The 22,582-nt window shown below is 35.4% G+C and overlaps 1 protein-coding gene across 1 annotated transcript in view; it reads left to right on the plus strand.

The window, feature by feature from the left end:
• The window catches only part of eys (eyes shut homolog), a 157,122-nt gene that overhangs the window by 40,019 nt on the left and 94,521 nt on the right, over positions 1-22,582 (plus strand). The window contains exons 17-24 of the mRNA XM_055029441.1: positions 229-351; positions 449-562; positions 2,861-2,974; positions 4,039-4,152; positions 7,722-7,919; positions 11,274-11,395; positions 13,787-13,908; positions 15,404-15,663. Of these exons, the coding sequence (XP_054885416.1) occupies positions 229-351; positions 449-562; positions 2,861-2,974; positions 4,039-4,152; positions 7,722-7,919; positions 11,274-11,395; positions 13,787-13,908; positions 15,404-15,663 (1,167 nt within the window). The remainder of the gene's footprint in view (positions 1-228; positions 352-448; positions 563-2,860; positions 2,975-4,038; positions 4,153-7,721; positions 7,920-11,273; positions 11,396-13,786; positions 13,909-15,403; positions 15,664-22,582) is intronic.

The raw sequence follows: 22,582 nt of genomic DNA on the forward strand, positions 1-22,582 counted from the left end.
ACTTGCTTGACTATACAGAAGAAGAGGGTAAGTTTAACTAAGCATATGCATCTTGCTCAATCTTTTCAGAAACTTTAGATTTTTTGGAAAATATGCCATTTAATTTATTTGACACACTTTTGATGTAGAGTCATCAGTCAAATATATTTTTGTAGCAGTGGTTGCAGCAGTCACAAAACAGTATTACAATGTTTTATCTAGAGTGAGCTAACAGCCTGTTCTTTACAGGTTTAACAGGCCAGTTTTGTGAGATAAACATTGATGATTGTGAACTGGATCCATGTGGACTCCTCAGCATTTGTAAAGACTCTCTGAATGGCTATAATTGCTTCTGCGCACCTGGATTTATTGGTAAGTGAGAGCTATCTGGAAGTAATTCCTTATGAAATGATGTGGCTTTTTCTGTTTTAAGAAGCAATCAACATATTCTGCTCTCAAACATTTTTAGGAAATAACTGTGAAATTGAAGTGAATGAATGTCTGAGTCACCCTTGTGAAAATGGGGGGTTATGCGTTGATGAGCTGAACTCATTTAGTTGCCACTGTCCTGCTGGAATGACAGGTGGGTGATACTTTCTTAGATTCTTTATCTTTCTTGTTAGGATACACTTTTAAAGCATTTTTAAGTTATTTATGAATTATGTAGTCATAACAGTCAAGTTTTTTTTTTTAAATCACTATTATCAAATCTGATGGATTTGATAGTCGTGAGTTCAGTTCACACTTTCATCCTCTGCCACGTCTCCAAGGATCCTTTGACAAGTTGTCTACTGATCACTCTCACCTGTTATTCACTCACAGATCTCTATGTTGTTTATTTAACTAGTGTCATAGCTGTCTCCTTAGTGTTATGACAGCCACTACAAAAGCTGTTTTCAGTAGCTTTTAAAAGAAACTGTAGGTGTTTAGAAAAGATATAGCTCAGAGAATAAAAACTAACTTCAATATTCAAGCAGGTAGGTATACAATTATCAATTAGATTGCTATAAAAATGTACACCTGCTTAAATTAATAAGTAACAGAATGATCAGTTGTATTGTAAAACATAGCTAACATTGATTAACCCTGTTCACAACTGAGCAGTGAGAATTAAAATGCTTTTAAAGTCCAATTACAACATCAAATCAGGATGCCACTCAAATGTCCTTTGATATTTTACTATCTCAACTCTGACTTTGTTTTGCAACATTGCTTGTAAACGATGACTATGAATACACTATGCATGCTATTGATCTTCAACTTTTTATGTGTTTTCAACAGTGTGCATCAAATCTCATGCAGCAGCATTTGATGCACAACATTCGAATGCTCCTGAGGTTTTTATTACATTAAAAAGTTGCACTGTGTAGTTGGCTTTCTGTTTGTTTTACAACACTTTTTCTTTTTTAATTTAAAGTTTGAATGCTTACCTGCGTGGAACAAAAAATGAAAACTACTTTTTTTAATTTCTTCTGGTTGATAACAAGAAACTTCTTTGGAAATATATTGATGCTGGAGTCAGAAAATCTGGACTTTTGCCGCTAGATGCAGTCGTCAAGCAATAAGAGAGATTCTGCTATGCTACGTAGTGGCCTGTAGTTGGTGTCTTGGCAGCAGATGTAGGTACCAATGCTGGTCGACAAAGTGTATCCTCCCATTTTTCAGTAACTAAAGCCAAGCCAATTTCTCAATGTTATTCACCATTGTTCAAAGAGACCCGAAGAGGAAAAGAACGCAAAAGCCAAGAAGCTCCTCGTAACATCCGTCTAGAGCTTTTTTGATGCTCGATATCAATGTCTGACTTCAAAGTGCACAAGCGTCTAACTTGAGGCGTTTTACACATTTTTGATGCGCAGAATATGCTCAGTCTGGACGCAGCAAAAAAAAATAATGTTTTGAAATGGCTTGATCAAAGTCTGGACTTGAATCAAATTTGAATGCATAGCATGACCTTAAAGAGGCCATTTATGGTTTAAATTAGTCTAATGAGACTATGCTGAAATAAAGTTACTTGAAAGAATTGCAACTGCCACCAAGGATGGCTAAATCAATTATCAGCTTTAATCAGTTTTTACTGTTTTACCTAGGGACAGGTTTGTTAGAAATGTTTTGTTCTCCCTCTTTTTACTAGCAGAAATAATTACGTAATTTCTGTTAAGTTAAATAACAGAAATTTAATTATGTTATTAATTTGTTGGATTCAAATTATGTGACAAAATATAAAAAAACTGAGTACATTTTAGATTTTAGCTTTAACATTTTTGGTTAAGAAAAATCTAAACACAGAGAGAGATTGTTCTTGGTTTTCATGAACTTAAAAATCTTTGCATTTTTCCAAAGTGTTTGTGAAAGTCACTGTTTTCTTTCTTCCTGGCAATAGATTTTGACCAAAAAAAGAAAATCAATATGTCAACATGAACTACATGCAAATCTTCATGGCTCGTCTTTAGGAAGGGTAGTGAGGCTATAGAGCAAGTTTTGTCCTTTGTATTGTTACAAGAGCAGCACAAGCAGAACTCTGTAATTACATAAATTGTTGGCGTAATTCAAAGACCCATTATCATGTTGGCATTTCACACTTTGTAACAGCCTCCTATTGCGCTCACACAGGCTGTAAATGTGTGAGACAGTGATAGTGCAAAAAGGAAAAGGAAACATCTTGTGGCTTAGTGTGTTTGCTGTTCAGCTGCTTTGTTGTCTTTGCCCAAAAAAAGTGGAGCAATGGACAACCTATGATGGGTCTATGGAGCTGGTTTACCTATTTTTTAACATCTTTGTTGTGTCACATTTATTGTTACTGTAAACCAAACAGTCACATGAAGACTTGCTATGGTTTTACTTTATTCATCTTTTGTTTTATTTCATGGTGTTTTAATCACAGGTAACTTCTGTGAAGTCAATATAGATGAATGCATTTCCTCTCCTTGCCTGCACAATGCTACATGTGTCGACCTTCTTCAAGGCTATGAATGTGTTTGCAAGTTTGGCTTTACAGGTTTGTACATTTTGCTAAGGGGAATTCTTAATCTTTAGTCTCATTTAGACTTCTAGAATTTTCTGACTTTCTAGAACCTACTCTAATAGTCTTGCTAGCCACGTACATCAGATCATAGAAATATTTCTGATTTCCAGTAGAAACTTTAAGTTGAACAATAAGCTTCAACATAATTTTTTGGGGTTTAAGTGTATTTCATTCTTCTTAAACTTATAAGAATTTTAAAATGGCAAATTATTAATTAAAATTATTAAAGGTTTCCTAATATCTTTCCAGGGCACTTATTTTACACATTGATACAAATTAAAATCGATAGTCATTGCAACCATACTCACATTTTCAAGACCATTTTCTGATGTGTATTACAGTTATGTTTTCTTAAGCAAATAACTGCTAACACCAATTGAAAGCAAGGTGGAGAGAAAAGCAATCAACAAAAAATCAAGTTTTTCCTTTTTTTTTTTTTTACAAAGACAAGTTGAGATTAATTGGGAGATGCATCAATTCCACTCTTCAAAGTCAAACACAGTAATTGCTTTTCAACAGTTTCCTGACAACCCCAAATAATTCTCAGAGAATGAATTATTGGGTATATTACCAAACTCTGGTTGTTTGCACTGGCAAATCTATGCTTACTAATTGGCTCGTTTCTATTTCTCCAGACACATTACAGGCAATGTGTGAAATTCCATACTAGGTACATTGAACACTCTGTTTTTTCACCATTACTTGAAATATATTGCATTCTTTAGTTCTAAACAGAACTCCCAGATATCATTGTTTTGTTTTGTTTGGTGAGTAATATTTGCAAAGACCCCTTTCTCTTAGTCATTTAATTTTGTCGAGTTCATGTTGGTTATTCAAGAGATTTAGTTGCATTTTCAATAAGATAAAATATTATTCTGAGTCATTAATGCTAAGAAACCTATTAGACAGGAGTGATCCCTTATGACACAGATTATGAAGTGTTTGTGACACAAACATTCAATTAATTACCTGCATTCTTTGTGTAAGACAGCCTTCACTACAACATATTTATCAGTTTGTGTTATTTTCTGTCAAAGGTACAGAATGTGAGCTTGACATTGATGAGTGTGCTTCATCTCCTTGCAAGAATGGAGCAACGTGCATTGACCTGCCCGGTAATTACTTGTGCCAGTGTGTGGCTCCATTTAAAGGTAATGAACACTGAGAAAAGGGGGACAAAAAGCAAAGTTAATTAACTTCACATACTATTATTTTCACCCACCTGAACTCACTTCATGTGACACATTAAAAGGAGTACATCTTCATTTGGTATATCAGATTAAAGAAAAAATATGGGAGTGATTAAACTGATGATTTGAGAAATCTTTGGTATATGTTCAATTGATAGCAATTATTTTGTGATTGCTGAGGTTTTAAAAAAAATCAAGATTAGTATAATGATGTAATTCAGTTGCCCTGCTTTGTTGGGTCTAATATTTCACCTTCCTCTTAACAGCACTCCATAGATCCTCTTTGAATTTTAGGTTCAGTGACTGGCCAGTCCTGCACAGTGAAATCACTGCTAAAACCCCAGATACCAATTCATTTGAAAGTGTCTGCAGGTGCAAAGCCCTGCTGGGAAATGAAATCGGCATATCCACAAAGATTTTCAGCAAAAGGAAGTATAAAGTTTTTAAAAATTCCCTGGTAGATGGCGACATTGATTTTGGTCTTCAGAAAACACAGTGAACCAACATCAACATGGCTCCCCATATCACCACTAACTTCGGACAGTTCAATTGAAACCCAAGCCAGTGCCCCTCCAATTCTCTTCCTGACTCTGGGTCCTTGATTTCCATCAAATGCAACATTTCTTTTAATCTCAAACGGGGACTTTGGAACACTGTGCAACAGTCCAATCTATTTTCTGCTTTGTAAGATGGGCCTGAAATAGTCTCTGGTTCAAGATTGGCTTAACTCCAGCAATGTGACAGTTGTGATGCATGTCCTCTATGTATAAGGTTTAACAAAAGGAACACAGCATTGGTAGGCCCCTGTCCTGAATAAATTTCCCTTTCGTGGCTCTTGAGTATCTGCCCCCAAACTCTTGAATGTCCTTTGTTTCACAAGCAAGTACAGTTACCTTCTTTTTCTTTTTTCCCCACACGTTTTTCTTCTTTTCAGCTTTCCATTCACTTGATTAGTTACAGAAATTTAACAGCCAGCTTTTCTACAAATAGGCTTTTGTTACTTTGTGTCAATGGCTCTTTGCTCACAACTGATGACTCACCAGTCGTCTCCATGTATGTGGGTTAGAACTAAAACATACTGGATGCTGACCCTCAAGGACTGACTTTGGACCCCACGGGTGTGGACTATAAAATAGTACTTCTGGTTAAAAAAAAATTCTGAAATATAATATTAAAGCTTTCTGAGAAAAATAATTAGAGGTTTTATTAGCTATAATTATAAAAATGAATGCTGGAAATATCTGACTCCATATGTTGAATGATTTGACAGTTTGAGGCCTTTCCAGTGCATATCCTGCTACAGATATGTGTTTATACACCACAAATCGATGGATTGATATTAGTTTCACATTTTGAGTTAAATTACAGAAATTAATTAATTGTTATATTTTAATTTATTGAAGTGCAGCAGTATTTCAATTCATTTCTAAGCAGCTTAAAAAAGAGTCTGCCATTAACTTCAAATAACCTAGTTAAAATTTTTGTACTTCAGTTCTGAAGAGCAGCTCATTGTAAATCATTAAACCATATGAAAGACATTCAGTCAGACTCTACCTTTGCACATTTTGAATGAACCCTTGTTAAAACCGTAGTACCACTCTCACAGTTCTAATTAGCTTATTGGCTGTGAGGTCCTCTTGAAAAGACAATAATCAAGACGGCACTTCACAAATCTGAACCTTGCTGAAGCATGACAGAGGAAGTGATTACTGGAAAAAAAGCACTAATATTTTACACAAAGACACTTATAACTGGCAATGTGAGTAAGATAAATTTTAGAGTCCAGATGGAAATCGAGCTCTTCAATCAGAAATTCTAAGCAGATTAATCCTGTTTTCTTTTCTGTTTTTGTTTTGTTTTGTTTTTGCTTTTCTTTTTTTAGGAATTTAACTACCTTCCATCACACCAAAATGGGTGGATGTGCACCCTAAAAGAAATCAAGAATTGTAAATAATTCAATTGCCTTTGAGTGAATATTTAACTGTTTATTGTGGGGGGGGGGTTAAGTTTTATATCCAGTATATTCTTTTTGATAGCTAATTTTATTGGCAATGCATTATTTTGATCAAAAACATTTTATTTATTTTGCAGAGATTATTAGAGGTAGGACAAAATCCCAAAGTGTTTGTTTTAGCTTTTTTATTATTATTTATGTCATAATTTCACAAGTATTGCATGGCATCGTTAGGCTTCTGCTTTACATATATATATATTATTTCAGTTGCATGTTAGATTGCTGAAGTTATTTGTGCTTCATACATTGTCTGTCTGTGTGGGAATGAATCAAATTGTGTACTTTAACATTTGTGACTGGGCACAACAAAACCAGCAACAAGTCTCTTGGGGAGCTTTCTGGGTTATTTCCAGATTCAAGAGGTGTGGATTCTGAGATTTCAAATTACTTCAAACACACATAAAAACAAAACAAGCAAACGCAAAAAAAAAAAAAAAAAAAACTGTTGAAGATTTGACCATTTGAATGCTGGCACTCTGCAAACAAGATTGGTGAGAAAACAGGTCTCAATGTTTGTCCATTTCTCTTATGACAAAAGTTACATATCCTACAAAAAGCAAACATTTGTGTAGGTTATATGGTTCAAAAAATATATTTTTAGAAGTTTTTATCTTTTTCCCCATTATCCAATAAGGTGTCATGGAATCATCTGTGACTCAGGAATACAACATGCTAGACAATGTTATCTTTCACAAAGCGCTCTGACACCTAAAATAAAATAATTATTTTATTTCACCACTAGAAACAGTGAGTCAGCACTGCGCACACCACTGCTCACCCACCTGGTCACTAACATAGCAGACTCAGCCCATCTTTAGCAGCTCAAGAGCTGGTGGCGTCTTGCAGGTTTCCATGACAGGTCATGTGGAGGTTAAAGAGGATCTGACTTTAGCATATTATGGACAACAAGGCATCGTATTACACTGGAAGTCTTGAATACACTTCACATACATTTTATGTTTTTTTTTTTGTGAAAATCACAAATTTATCTATTCTGTTCTGCTCTGGTGACTTGTTCTTGGTTTTACCATGGTGCAACGTCTTTGACTTAAGTCTATATGTTTTCATGAGTTTTAAACACCTTTATTTATCATTGCTGTAGAAAAAGCAAAACAAATATTTCCTATGTTTAAGGAGCTTTAAAACAAATAATAGTAATATTAAGTCATTTAGAGCAACATGGTTGCATGGACTCTGATAGTCTTTACATGTTACTTAGATTATGTTACAGAATTTCAGAAATAATTTTCAAGAAGTTGATTACACCAATTTATTTTTCAATTAAGTGAAAGAGTCTTCCTGCTTTTTGCATTTTCTGACTTGATTTATTTCTAGATGCCCAAGTGAGCTTCATTGATTATAATAGTGTCCTAAATAGATATTTAGTTAAATCCTAAACATAGGTTTAGTAGGTGACACATTTTATTTTTCTTTTTTACAACTGAATTGTATGTCTATAGAGATTCTTTTGTTCTGCATGGTCCCTCTATCTGTGTGTTTCCTTTCCTAACATCAGGTTATAAGTGTGAATTCTTGCCCTGTGAGGCCAGTAATCCCTGCGAGAACGATGCAGTGTGTGTGGAAGAGTTGGATCAGGACCGTTTTCCTTTGGGCTTCCGCTGTCACTGTCGTCAGGGCTTCTCTGGCCCCCGCTGTGAAATCAATGTGGATGAGTGCAGCTCCAGTCCCTGTTTTCACGGTTTCTGCTATGATGGTAAGAAACAGCTTATGTTGGCAACATTCTTAATAACAGGCCCTCAAGTTGGGAGGAAAGCTCCAGACATGCATTCATACACACACTTGCGCACACAAATACACACATCTAATTTGTTGTGCTTTGCGCAAGTCATCTTCTGGCTTTAAAATCTGTTTCAGGATTTTCTAAAGAGGCACAGTAGCAAGTCAGTCCCTGATATTTGCGAACATATTTATCTTTATGGGAGGTCATTTGCTTCAAGGAGTTCTATTCAGTATGTAAAGTGTGGGGAGAAGTTAAATCAATCTCACAGTGTAATTATTAAGGTTTACACTTACCGTAAAAAAGAAAAAAAAAATCCATAAAGAAAGTGTAGAAAATACATTAAAATGTGTCTCAAAATATTTTTAATTATGGAGGAAGATGTTTTCACTTCAGTTAAATTGTTAAATCACCTTCCCTTGAGTTTGTAGCAGATAACAAAAGCGAAGACAAAAACAAAACAAAATATTAACAAGCCACAGCTACAACTAATTAAGAACAAAGTAAAACTTTACACATGCCTTGAACATGAAGCTAAATGTCTGGGACTGGGGGCTTTCCTATCACTTAATAAAGCATACCTTTAGCTCCAGAAGCATTCATCAGTGTGCATAATGTTACTGAGGGAATAACAAGAAAAACACAGTAAGTTGAAGAAGCTTCAAGAAAGGACATGGTTGAGAATATGTGCTCTATTTATTTAGGCTATTGCTAAATAACAAGAGCCATTGTAACAAAGTTGCTCTGTTTTACCAATTTGAGAATGCAATTCTGCCTATCATGCTGAATTTGTCAACACTTGCAGCCTCTTGAAAATCTCTACATTGCAGTAAGACTACTTTCAGTACAAGAAGTAGAAAGTGAGGCTGCTTTAATAATGTAGCAATACTGACTGTAACAGTCTTACTGTTCATTTGCGTAAGATGCTAATTACAGTTTAAAGCATCCCTCCTGCAATCATTTACATTTTTAATGCGCACTAGGGTTTTATTTGGACAGATACCTCTGTCTTGCAACCTGAAGTATTGTACTGTATGTTTAGATTCAGAGATTTCCAGTGATGCAGAGAGACGTGTGTAACCTGAAACTCTTCTTTTAGATTTCTTTTTTAGATTGTCTTTTGACTAAAATCTGTGTCAGCAGATCAGATCCTTACAACATTTCTGCTCATTGCATCAGCCAATGAGCAGATTAATAATATTCCCAACACACACAAAAAAATTACCAAGACGTTGTCTTTGGTAGACAGAAATTCCCAGGCTAGATTATTAAATTTTTTATTCTTGACTGAAGTGCGTGGCTACACAGTAACAGAAGGCTGTGAGGCTCTCCAAGAAGTCACTTGGGTGTCTTTCTGAGTATTATAGTCTCCTGAAGCTGTCACAGAACAGAAATATTTTTAGCTAGCTCACAATGTATTACTTTATAAATACACTTTTTGAGTTTTGACAATTTAATACATATTCTACATATCCATGTTGCCCATGATGAAAAATTGCAGAAAGTTGTGAATATGTAGTTGGGAATTGAAGTCTAATGATAGAAGGCAAGGTTATATCAATTCAGATGCACAGGAGTGTGTTTTCCTTATTTTTTTGAATTTTTAGTCTGTCACATTTATATTTTTAGCACATAGCATGTTTGTTATTTATGTTATTAATGTCAGTTTAGACATCAATAACAGAAATAACACATTTCCATTATCTCATATTCATAACCCATTAAAAACTGCCCTCCGTTTGACACCATTGTTGCCTCCCTTTAAATATCCTGAAGATAGTAAAATGGAGTGGTTTCATATGGATTTAAATCTGTGTTCACTGGTGTCTGTTTGTCTTGCTCTTTATTTTTCTCCTTAATTGTGATACTAATTTGACCAGCTTTTAAAACCGATACTAAGGTCACAGTCACAGCTGATATGAATTACTTGGGAATAAATCTGACGTTAGGCTTGAGAGTCCCACACATTGCTTTATGGAGCACACCTTACTGGTTCCTTAAAATGACATTATACAGAAATTTGTGCAAATGTTGTGGAATAATGTAACTTATAGATGATAAATGACATAATTTGTAAGCCTAATTTGATTTCACTCTTTATGTGTCATCTCAAGCATATGCAATTTAAAAACTAATTGGTCATAGTGATACAAATGATGCAAACTATAAATCATGAATTATAGTAATAAAAGGTATGAATTATTCCCCACTGACCAATGATTATTCTAAAATTTAATAAATTTCCTTTCTATGGTTTAGAAAGATAAGATAATTCCTTTGTTATTGCATTTTCTGGGTAGGACATGATCATTGAAAATCAGAGTCCGAAATCCTGCTACAGTTGCCCCTTATTTGTTCTGTAAAAAGAGATGTAATTGCAGTTGATTACTCTCTAAAGATCACTGTCTGTTCCCCCCAGTGCTACCGCAGACCTCAGCCGGCTTTGTTGACCAATCCCAAGCATAACCAGGTCACTTTAGGTTAGAGAGCAAGGGCCTCTACGTCCTACTGGCCGGTGCTCGGCAACAGCCAGCCACCAGGGACAGCATTGCATAGCAGTGGCTGAGATGAGTAATGCTGCTGCCACCCAGGACTTAAAGCATTTAATGAGAGTAATAGCATCTACACGCAAAAAGACAGAGTGACAGCATAGATTACGTGGTAAATCTTTGGGATAATGAAGAATCCTGGGACCCTCACTGGGGAAGTAATAAATTTACTCTTGTAAGAACTGCAATTACCTCTGTCACTGGCTGCCTGTACCCATGTTGTGCTGGAGAAACAGAGTGAGGCATCTCTCTTTAACGTCATTAATAATTAAGAAGAGGAAGGAATGCATTATTAGATGTGGGAGATTCTAAATTTTAATAGAAAAAAACTGGCATATTTATCGCATTTGGATAAAGAAAACCATAAGGAATGGAGCTGTCCTTTTCTTTTGATCTACTTTCCCTCTCATGTTATGCCCTGCGTGCATGTTGAGTGTACTTCTTTTAAAGACAATTTTTTATTCAGAAGAAAATGTTGAATCTCACATGTGACAGCAATGAAGAATGTATGGCTTCTATAGAAATGTTGATTTGAAGATGTTTATAATGGCAAAACCAATCAGACTAATGTTCGAGAAGCATTTCCAGCCAAGGCTTTACTGAACCTGCAGAAGGTGTTTATTTAAAGGTCATATTCATAGGAAAAAAATATAATTCCCAATGGTCATTATGCTTTATGCTAATAATCAGCACTTACCTTTGTTGAGATTTAGTACCCACAGAGCAGTGAATTATTTTTATAATACAAGGTCATATAAATGTACTACTTTCTTTCTTCTAGTTGTAGATGGGTTTTACTGCCTTTGTAGTCCTGGTTATGTAGGGCTGAGATGTGAGGAAGACATCGATGACTGCGTGAACAGTTTGTGCAGTCCCAACTCTGTCTGTAAGGATCTCCATCAGGTGAGTGAGGTATTGTTTTTTAAAAGCTTCAAACTGGGGTGTCAGAGGGATAGTTGCGTTACATTTTAATGGGAGAAATGCATGTTACATTTTTATGGTTCTTTGTAGTGTAATGTATTCAGTCTGGTTATCCTACTGAAACTGAGTAAACTGATAGCTAGGTCAGTTTACACAGCTTTATTTCAATACATTAGAACATCATTAAAAAATTTTATTATGATTCAATTCAAAACAATATATTATTTCAGTTCATTATGCAAAGTGATTTTAAGTGTCTGTAGCAGTTTATTAAAAGTAATTAAAAGGAAGGATTACATCCATCCATTTTTTTACACCCTTGTCCCTAGTGGGCTCAGGAGGTGCTGGTGACTATCTGGTGACTATTCCAGGCAAGAGGCGGGGTTCACTCTGGACAGATCGCCAGTCTGTCGCAGGGAAACGCAGAGATAAACAGGACAAAAAACCATGCAAGCACACTCACACCTAGGGAGAATTTAAAGAGACCAACTGACCTGGCAGTCATGTTTTTGGACTGTGGGAGGAACCCGGAGTTATAAAAGAACCTACGGATGCACAGGGAGAACATGCAAACTCCATCCAGAAAGACCCCGGGCCAGGAATCGAACCCAGGACCTTCTCGATGCAAGGAAACAGTGCTACCAACTGTGCCACCCCAAAAGGTTGTTTAACGAAAAATGTTGCATTGTATTATGGGTTGCACAATCATGGGAGAACTTCACAGTTGTCCTGCAGCCAATCACTGGCACCCTCCACAAGAAATACAAGCCATAAAATGTGACTGTTCACAGTGTTGCAACCAACATATCAATGAAAATGTGCCTGTAATGAAAAAAGTGTGATAGAAAAAGCTATTGAAGTAATATATCTACTATAGCCTTGAGAGCATTGTAAAACAAGGCTCTTTCTGGATTTATTGAGTAGATTTACAAGGTATACCAAGCACACACTTAAAAAGGTTTGACAGATTTTAGGTTAAGAACATTTGGGTTTTAAGAAGAAGCTTTTCTTAAAACCAAAGAAGAGCTTTTTGAATTTAATGGCAAATTCAGAACAAATCCCATTTGCCACTTGTGGAACATTTTACAAAAACAAAGAAAAGTCCTACTGTTGCTCCTTTTCTAACTAACTGAAATTCACTAAAACTTTTAGATACAACTTAACATGATATGCAGAGTAGAATGGCATCTTAGTCAATATGTTTATAATCCTAATTTTGGGAATAATTTTCATTATCTCATTATTCAAATAGGGATGATTTTCGGAAACTCTTCTTGTTTACAGTGCAGCTATTTGTCTCTGTGAACACCTCGTCCTGTGGAGCTTTTGCTTATTTTGGAGAATAGCAGTCCCTGAAGGTGACTTAGCAGCAAAAATGAGATTATGTTCTTTTGCTCGGGGTAAGGAATTGGAGTCTCCTGGAGGTATCTAATTTATCACAAGATGACGGCATTTCCCCTCTCTGCCTTTTGAGCCTATATTGTACAAATTATAACTTACAAAGTTTAAAAGCTTCCCTCTGCTACGTGAAATAATGATTATCTTGCATTAGGCCAAAAGTTACTTCAGAGCATTCAACAGTATGTTGACATATCAAGATTCACATCAACCCTTCACTGCTGCCCCTTATATTGTAAAGAGGTATTTCAGTTAACATTGCACATCAGAAAGCAATGGGCACAACACATTTATCCGAAATTTGATTTATCATCATAACTCATAAAAGCAACAACGGGTAAGTGACAAGCAGTCCACATGTTGATTCAAATCCAGAAGTTTTAAATAGAAGAACTGTGGAGACAATTTTTGACAAAATCTCCAAAAATACTAATACACACATACATTTCAAGGAGTTATTTTTTTATTTGCTATTAACAACCTTTCCCTGTCAGAAAGCACAGCCGTATTGCCACATGCTTATGAAAGCTCATATTGTGTATTGAATGGCACTGAGGAACAGGCTTTCATAATGTCCGTAGGGTGGAGAGTAGGAGGAATACATCTGCATATTGGTAATAGGAAAATGTAAGACTACCATGACTCTTTGAGTTTAAACAGATTTCCGCAGGAAAAAATATTTGTTCATGAGTAGGAAGTTTTATTCTGCAGTGTTTTTTTATTCATAATGTTTTCAAATGTTTTAAGAATTCCATCATCTCTTTCTTGCTCAAGAAAGTAGCGGGATGCATATCTGTTACATAACAATCTAATTAACAGCTTTTTGTTGCAAATGCATCCCATTCAAAGATGTGACTTTGCAATGTGTACCTATCTTAATTTAAACACTTTTAATACCAAGTACAGATGTGTCAAAATTTCCCTCTGTTTACCTAGTAGTGTCTGCAATTTTTTATTTTTTATTTTTTGTTGCAGAGCTATGACTGCGTGTGTCAGTCCGGATGGGAGGGAAAATACTGCCAACAAGAAATTGATGAATGCTTGTCGCTGCCTTGCAAAAACAACGCCACCTGCACAGACCTTCTTGACGGCTACAAGTAGGTTGTGCTATCTGGCTCGAGGGCACTGTCCTCACAGGTCGCATCAGATATTTAATAAATGCATAAAAAGAAACTGTTTAGAGACAGCAATATGTCCTTCCACTGACAGCGGGGATAATGAATTGCAGATGGCAAGTAAAACAAATGAGACAATCAATGGCTCACAGCATGAAAAGGTTTCAGGGGATCTGGGACTCATCGGCGAAGAGAGCCAGTGGTGCAGCTTCGGCTTATGCCCCACTCTCACTGGGGACACGTAAAAGTGCTTCAGGTGGAAAAGTTGGGGGTTGGACAGGAATGCAATGAGGAATCGTTGCCAACTGTGTAGCGCTTGCTGTCACTAAGTGAAATATCCACCTGGCTTTAGAGCAAGTACTTCAGATTCACACACACACACATAGATATGCAAGTATGTTCATTCTCTATCCCATGTCCCTCTGTCTATGTTAAGCATGCAAGCATTTCCTTTTAATCCCCACTCAGCACTCTCACCTTTGGTGTCCTACATTCAGCCATCCAGAATTAAAAGCTTCTCTCACCAGCAGTGCAATTAACCTGCAAATTTCCCGCACTGTCTTACAAAAAGATGCAGGCCAGAAGTGTCGGCGGACGGTGTATCACATTATACTTGTATGCAAGTGAATGTGCCATATGTGTAGAATGTAAAATACTGCACATTACTCTACAATAGTATACAAAGTATTAATATCTATTTGAACATTTTCATTTTATTGTAATTTTACAATGACAAACTTGGATACTTTTTTTTTTTTTTCACAAAAAAAGTTTATTACAAATAGTCCATGAGCATAATTTCACACTTTCTGTGCAATAGTATTGTTTGTGTGGATGTATGTTATTGGAACTTACTATAACATAGTAAAAAATATGCTTCCTTTTCAAGTGTAAGGATTCAAAGTTCAAATTTTTTCACAAATAAAAATAAAAATGTTTGGCATATAGAATAACATACTGTAGTTATTGTCTACAACACTCTCCAAATCAGCGTCCTATCACACCTTTGGCCTATTCTCAAGTCGTTTGACCGTAGTGATGATAAATGCAAGTTGACAGGCAGTGGTTGTTTTCTTCCACATGTAGCACTTTTCACGTTGGCCCAAAAGTGCAATTTTGGTCTCATCAGAGCGCATTGTTGTGTTCCCTTGTGTAAAACTGTGCACACAACTTTCAGGGGAACTTGCTTCATTTACTCATTAGAATGCCTCTAAGGGCAATTAGTTACATGGAAGTTTGTTTTGGGTGTGAGACTAAAAAGGAGATGAATATAAAAGCACAACACAGTTTTGTTGATTTTCATGCATAAATATGCACATTTTGTAAAATTTTCAAATCATCCTACTCAGTTTGATTCAAGAAGCTTTTAATTTAACTCAACTACTTAGAAACACCCTTACATGTAAAATGTGTTTAGAAATTGATTTATTAGTGTTATTAAATTACTTGTACATATCTCCTTTCACTTGTATTCAAGGTGTTTTTGTTCACCGGGCTGGACAGGTGTGGACTGTGCACAGGATGTGAATGAGTGTGATTCTGGACCTTGTCTAAATGGAGCTCAGTGCACGCAGTCAGACATACCTGGGGAGTTCTCCTGCACCTGTTCCCCCTTCTTCACTGGCCTCTTGTGTGACCTGCCTTATGACCCCTGTGACTCCCTCCACAACCCCTGCCTGCACAGTTCCACCTGCCTGACACGCTCCAATGGAACAGCCTCTTGCAGATGCCCAGCTGGTGAGTGAACACTTTGCAGTAGCTTCATAGATTCGTTTCTATCATTTCCCCCCATTTTTTAGTAATTTCTACATAAAAGAATTTAAAAGCTGATGCAAAGCTCAATTGTAGTTGCAAAGAAAAAGTAGCATATATGCTTTATTTACCTTCCATCTGAATTGCCTTATTTCTATAAAAAGTTGCATTAACAGATATTAAAGCAATTTTAGAGAGCCCAGCAGTTAATTGCTCTTTTGCTTTTCTCCCACACGCAATGGATGCCGCATCACATAAGTATATGTTGGTACGGCATATATTTGTACGGCACAGATGTGTAGTCAGACTTAAATACCTGGCATGAGTAAAAATAATAATGTGGTGAGATCAGAGTGCAGAACTTAAAGGGGATAAAACTGTATTGTACTGATCGTAAAATAACTGTCTATTCTGATTTTTATGGGGTACATCAGAAAGGTACGCAATGGTTTAGCCATTCTGAAGCAATTTAAAAAATAGGAAATGAATGTTGAAACTATAACTTTAGCTTATTAGAGGTTTAAGGTTTATCAAGTATTTATTCTCTTTCTGTGTCTCTTTCTTTCTTTATTTGTCTCTTTTTCTGAGGTTTACATAAATTATTTTCAAACAAATTTTAAGTTATCTTCAGCAATCATAGAAAGAGAGAAAGTCTGAGAAAATACATGCCCATCATCATCCATCTTTTCAGATGGATGATAATTTTTCATGGATAATAATTGCATTTCTGCTCCAGGTTTGCAGGCTCTAAGTAAGTGCACGTTACTCTGTAATATTTATTACACATATATTGCATGTTTGCAGTATTTACAAGTACGTTTTAAAAAATGCTCCTTGTTTAATGAAACTTCTATTTTCCTGTATTGAGTCAGCTAAGGACAACCCATTTTTTATTTGCTAACTGACACAATACTGAGCGAGTATTTATTTATTTTTATTTAAACTCTCTTTAATCAGAGGTTTGCATGGATCTCCTTACCATTTCGTAAAATTTCCATTAAAGTGCATGACTTGGGTTAACATTTTCACTTTCCAGTCATTATCCACCACACTTATCCCTTGTGGGGTTGCCAGGGTACTGCTGGTTCTCACCACTCCAACCCAAATGAGCAAACAGAGCACCTCATCCACAAACTTAAGGAATTTGGTTTTCTAAAATACAACACAGTAACAGCAGTAAACATAATGTACAGAGCTTCTTAAAATAAATGTTTGAGATAATAAATATTTAAAAGGCCAGCTCATAATTTAAAAAAATACAATTTATTGAGTGTAAAATTGTGTTATTAAAATTTATGTAACCTACTAACATTAATAACATGTTGGTGTTTGCTCCTTTAAAATTAACAGGTGGGTGAGCAGTCCTGTCCACGAATCTACTTGTATTTAACAAACATCTGGTTGCATGTAGATGTCACTTGTTTGCATTGAAAATGATCATTTTAGTTCTGTTAGATTTCATATAATAGAAATTTATTTTATTTCCTTATTTTTTTACTTGCTAACCTCTCATCATACAGGTTAGGATGCTATGAGGTTGCGCTGTAACTAATGGCTCTCTCTCTGCACAGAGATGAAAGAGATGTTGCCAGATATAAATAGAGCAGCTGGGTTAGTTTCAGAAAGGTTCCTTGGAGAGGAATAGGAAATTGGGAACTGGCTGCATACATTACAACAAGAGCTTTGCGTGGGCTTGGTCGTTTTCTCTTCACACAGCGACTGTGACTCACTACTCTTCCTTATTATCCACCATAAATCCAACCTACATAACAGTCACAGAGCTATTATACAACTTGTGGCTTGAGTTGTTATTTACCATTGAACATAGGTTATAAGTCAAGGGAATTGTGTTGGCTTCACAGTATGTCTAATTAAATTTTTGAAAAATCAGCATATGTCTGCATATTTAACCCTGAAGGCAAATCGTATGTCACATTCTGTAGATGACCATCGGGCATGAATGTTTTCAGGGTTATTTGACCTTTATTTGGTTCATTTATTGTTTTGTATAGCTTCTGGTGAATGTTCACTAACAAAAACTGAAACATAAACAAATTTGTTTTTAATGGACACTTATTACACTTATTACAGACCTTGAGTTCAAGAGGAGCGATGCTGTAGTTGGTGGTCAAAGACAGCCTGCAAGTGTGTGTATTACAAAGCTGTTTCAAAATTCATTCATCTGTACCTGCTTCATCTTCTTTAGGGCCATGGAGGTCTAAAGATCAACCTGGCTGTCTTTGGACAAAAGGAAAAATACTCTTTTAATATCACCCCAGTTTATCACAGTGCTTTTCAGAGCCAAAACAGCACATGCACTCAAGGTCATATTTATGGTCAATTTAGCATCTCTGATTGATTTTACAGATTAAAGGTCTGATTGATTTTATATGTAAAATCAATCAGACCTCCTATGAGGTAAATGTGAGCTACAAGAAGAAACAGGAACAAGGATAGCATGGAAATTTCATACAGAAAATATGAGGCTAGCTTGACATCAGTATATATATTGATTGGTTTGCACAATTTGAATTCATGAGAATTACTTCAGAATAACATGAAAATATTTGCTGATATTGATGATAATATATGGCGTATATCAATGAACTGGAATTTAATTTGATTCTATGGAAGTGGAGTTGCTCCTCTAGTCTTAAGATATTAGTCTTTAAACTGTAGGCTAAGTGTGGCAACAGAAACCAATGCATATTATTTTTTCACTACAATTAAATTGAATTTCTCTTCATTTACCTTATACCTGTGGGATTTAACACAAGGACTGAAAGTGTGTAGAACCTTTCTAGTCTTACTATGTGGCAGATTGACAAGTGGCAGGAAGAAGTTGGGATCAAGCCCACAACATTTGGATAACAAGACATCGACTCTTCAAACTGAGTCACTGTCACCATGCAGTGTGTTTTCTGGAAAACCAAAACTGTTTCCAAAATCACATTTGGAGGGCTGTCAAACTTGTCATCAAATTTTACACAATAGATCCAATCTGATATATTAATCAGGATCTGCTACCTGATCCTGAAGTTTGAACACCTGCTGCTACAGTTATTTTCACATGCATAATACTTTTACTTAAACATTTAGTTATTTTTGTTCCTGGTGTTAAATAGAATGATATGAGCACACTGCATTGGTACTGTCACCAATACCACTACATGCTTTTCTTTTGTGTGTCAAGAATAACACACAAAAGGAAGGGCTATTTTTGTTATCTTCAATGAAGACAACTATTTGCAATTAATTTTGTGGTATAATAATTTCCACACAAGATTGATTTTATTATGGTTGCACCAAATGCAGTTTTCTGGCTGATCACTGATCTTTAGAAAGCCTGACCTGAAAATCGATTTTGATTTTTGCCAACATTTTTTTTTTTTTTGTCCATGTAGCTAAATTTAGCAAGAAAGTTGATCAAATCAGTTACACAGTTCTTCAGAAAAAAATATTTTATTTTTAGAAAGATAAGTGTGTGGTCATAGATTTCCCAAAGAACTTAATTTAACAATAACTGTCTTAAAAAAATGTTAATGTGGCAATTTTCTACAAGTTCTAAAAGGCAATCATTTAGAGGTTTCTAGTGGGACTAACATTAAAGGAATTTTGCACAGCGGGAATGAGTTTTGTCTATAAAGGTACACTATGTGAACCTGGAGGGCAAAAACTGAAGTTTGCTGAATGAAATGAAAAGAAAATATAGGTGCAACAGTCATCCTTTGATCATGGAGAGATTGTATCGGAAGATTGTGTTCTTGCGAACAATGACTGTGCTGAGACTCTGACCAGGAGGCTAAAGTCATCTTTTCTGACCAGCACAGCTGTTCCGTTTTTCTCTTAATGAGGAGACCCAGCGGGGAGTGGCAAACCTCAGAACAGAGTCCTAAAAATGAAGGAGATGGGGAGTGTACGTACTGCATAGGGTTCCTGGTCAAAAAGAACAACAAACAAAACAACTAAAGAACACTTAGCTTTTTACAATGAACCATATTGTCACCAGCGGCTTGACATTCAATGTGGACATAGAGAGATTATAACACTGAACCTACTGTCACCTACTCAAGATACTTTATGTATTTCTTTCTGTATTAGAGAAGAATTGCTCCACATTGAGATTTATAGAAATTGCTGTGGCTTAGATGAAGGGATCCTGTTGATCCCTTCATCTAAGGGATCAACAGTTTTTTTTTAAGCTTTTTCTTTGTATATTTGTTCTTTATAATTAATACTTTTAGCATTGTGCCTTAGTAAACCAGCAAAGTAACTGTAAATGTCAACATAGCTGTACTTAAAATTCTCAAGATAAAATGAAAAATCAAAGGTCAAAGAATGGCCATTTAGGATTGCAATTCAGTGCATGTAAATTAAGGACAATGGTTTTGTTTAATATTTTGAAAGTGAATGCACGCAAAGAATAAATAAGCATTATTATGTTGAAAATGTTAGGTTTCTAATTAAAGTGTGTTCCCTATTGTGGAAGGGTCAGAAAAGGTCAATAATATTTGATTATTGAGGGCAAAGGCTAATCTTTTCCTTCACTTTGAGACCTCTGTTCCCAGCGTAGACAACTGATACACACAAGAAGTGGCGGAAAATCATTAAACCAACTGTGTTTATTGAAGAAAAAAAAGAGGGTAAATACAGAAAGAAACATTTCCATCTGTAACGCTAGAATGCTTCATACTCTGTGAAGAAATGCAACATTTGTATATCTTTAAATCAGCAGAATATTAATGACAGAATATACCTATTTATGGAGTATATACAACAGCACACCATAACTGTCAGATATGTGAGATATCAATCAAAATTCAAAGAGAATATGAGCATATTTACAGTTTTGTCAAATAACACAGACATTCTGTTTTCAGTTTTTTGTAATACATAGGCAGAACAAACTAGCAGTAACATGAAAAACTAAACTGGAATTATCTGCTCTGTTGAAAAGGAAGGCCTGAACTGTTCATGACGCCCCAAACCTTTCTTCTATATTGTAGAATATTTTCCTAGCTTCCCTCAATGGCAATGATCCTCATAAAGTGGTTACAAAAGTATTTATTGTGAAAATTCTGTAATTTTATTCTGACAAAGAAGAAAGGAAAAAAATAAATGAATGGAAGGTTTTTGAAATTAAAATCTGGTCGTTGTCGATTCTCAGAGACTTTCCGTATGTAATCGCTCAAACCAAGTAACCTCCATAGTTTATTTTAATTATTTAAGTAAATACAGCTTTATATATTTTTAAAAGTTTGTTTTGTCTTTCTGACAATAAAAGACTTGCAATTCCAAATGTTTACTAACATGGTTATGATGCACAGAGGAAATAACAAGTGCATCTAGCCATTTCTGCTGTTGTCATAGGCCATTTATTGGTGATGTTTGTTTATGGTTCAAGGACTGGTTGTGCTTTGAAAAACAGGTAGGAAGCCAGTCCTTCTGATAAAATTAATATAGGTGTTTTAGTTTTCTGTTTATAGCTTTAAGTGGCTTTCTGCAGGAGACTTAGAATGTTTTCTTATAGTATGCATAAAGCTATAGAAGGAAAAACAGAAGCTAGGGGTTGTTTAATGATCTCAAATAAGTGGCTTGTCAGTTTGAAGCCAACTAGATCTTTGCTGAATGTAAAACTGCTGTGTTCACAGTTAATAATGCCTCTTGAAAACACAAAAACAGACTGTGGTGAAAAGACTGCAAAGGTACGCTGTGGGCTTGACATCAGCTGTGGTTAAGCACTTGCACATCATAGTGAGAAAGAGGTTGGTGGCGTCATTTATACATAATGCTTAAAAATAGGTCCCAGGTTGGTTACAGCTGTATGGTAAACACATTTTAAATAAACTCAGTGTTTAATCATTTTGTGCCTTCATTTGCAGAGCTGAAGAGGTGGTCCAGGTGTTGAAGAGAGTGGTAAATAGGTTTCACTATCCTGGTTATATGCAAGACTTTTCTATTATTCAAGTAACCCACTTTTTGGTTGCGTAAAGGATTGAATTCTGTACTCTTTCAACTGCAGAAACAGAACCTGGTGGTTACACACTGGCCTCAAAAATTTACAAACAATTATTTTCACATTAATTCTTTTATATTCAGATCTTGCAAAAAAAAAAAAGGCTGAAATTGGTTTTCAAACTGTTTATTTGGTTATTGTGGAAGTTTTTGTCTCATGAAGCACCAATCAGACTTTTCCAGCTGATTTCCAAGAACAAGACAGTTTTACAATAATTTTAAAAATAGAATATGTCAGCATATGTTAATACTGACACTATTATTAGTTCAGCATATACTGCATACATGTTTTGAAGAACTTAGATTATAAATAAGTCTAAGACTTCTAACATTCTAGAGACATTCTTGAATTTTGCTTGTGTCATTTACACAGGTGTTGCATTGTACTCTCAAAATCTATCTATATATATAGATATATCTATACAGACTTATATATAATCTAAGTTCTTCAAAACATGTATGCAGTATATGCTGAACTAATAATAGTGTCAGTATTTATTAACATATGCTGACATATTCTATTTTTAAAATTATTGTAAAACTGTCTTGTTCTTGGAAATCAGCTGGAAAAGTCTGATTGGTGCTTCATGAGACAAAAACTTCCACACTAACCAAATAAACAGTTTGAAAACCAATTTCAGCCTTTTTTTTTTTTTTTTTGCAAGATCTGAATATAAAAGAAATAATGTGAAAATAATTATTTGTAAATTTTTTGAGGCCAGTGTGAATTTCAATCTTAGCTGAATGTGATAAACAAAGAAATACACAATGGAACAAACCTTAAAAAAGCTCTCAAATCCAAAGCACAATAGATTCCAAGCACAATAGATTCCAATCAACATTTTTAACGCAGAAGGTCAGAACTGTGACTCAAAACCTGCAGTCGTAT

Source organism: Poeciliopsis prolifica, unplaced genomic scaffold, assembly GCF_027474105.1.
Source record: "Poeciliopsis prolifica strain line A6 unplaced genomic scaffold, Auburn_PproV2 SCAFFOLD005, whole genome shotgun sequence".
Classification (NCBI taxonomy): Eukaryota; Metazoa; Chordata; class Actinopteri; order Cyprinodontiformes; family Poeciliidae; genus Poeciliopsis; species Poeciliopsis prolifica.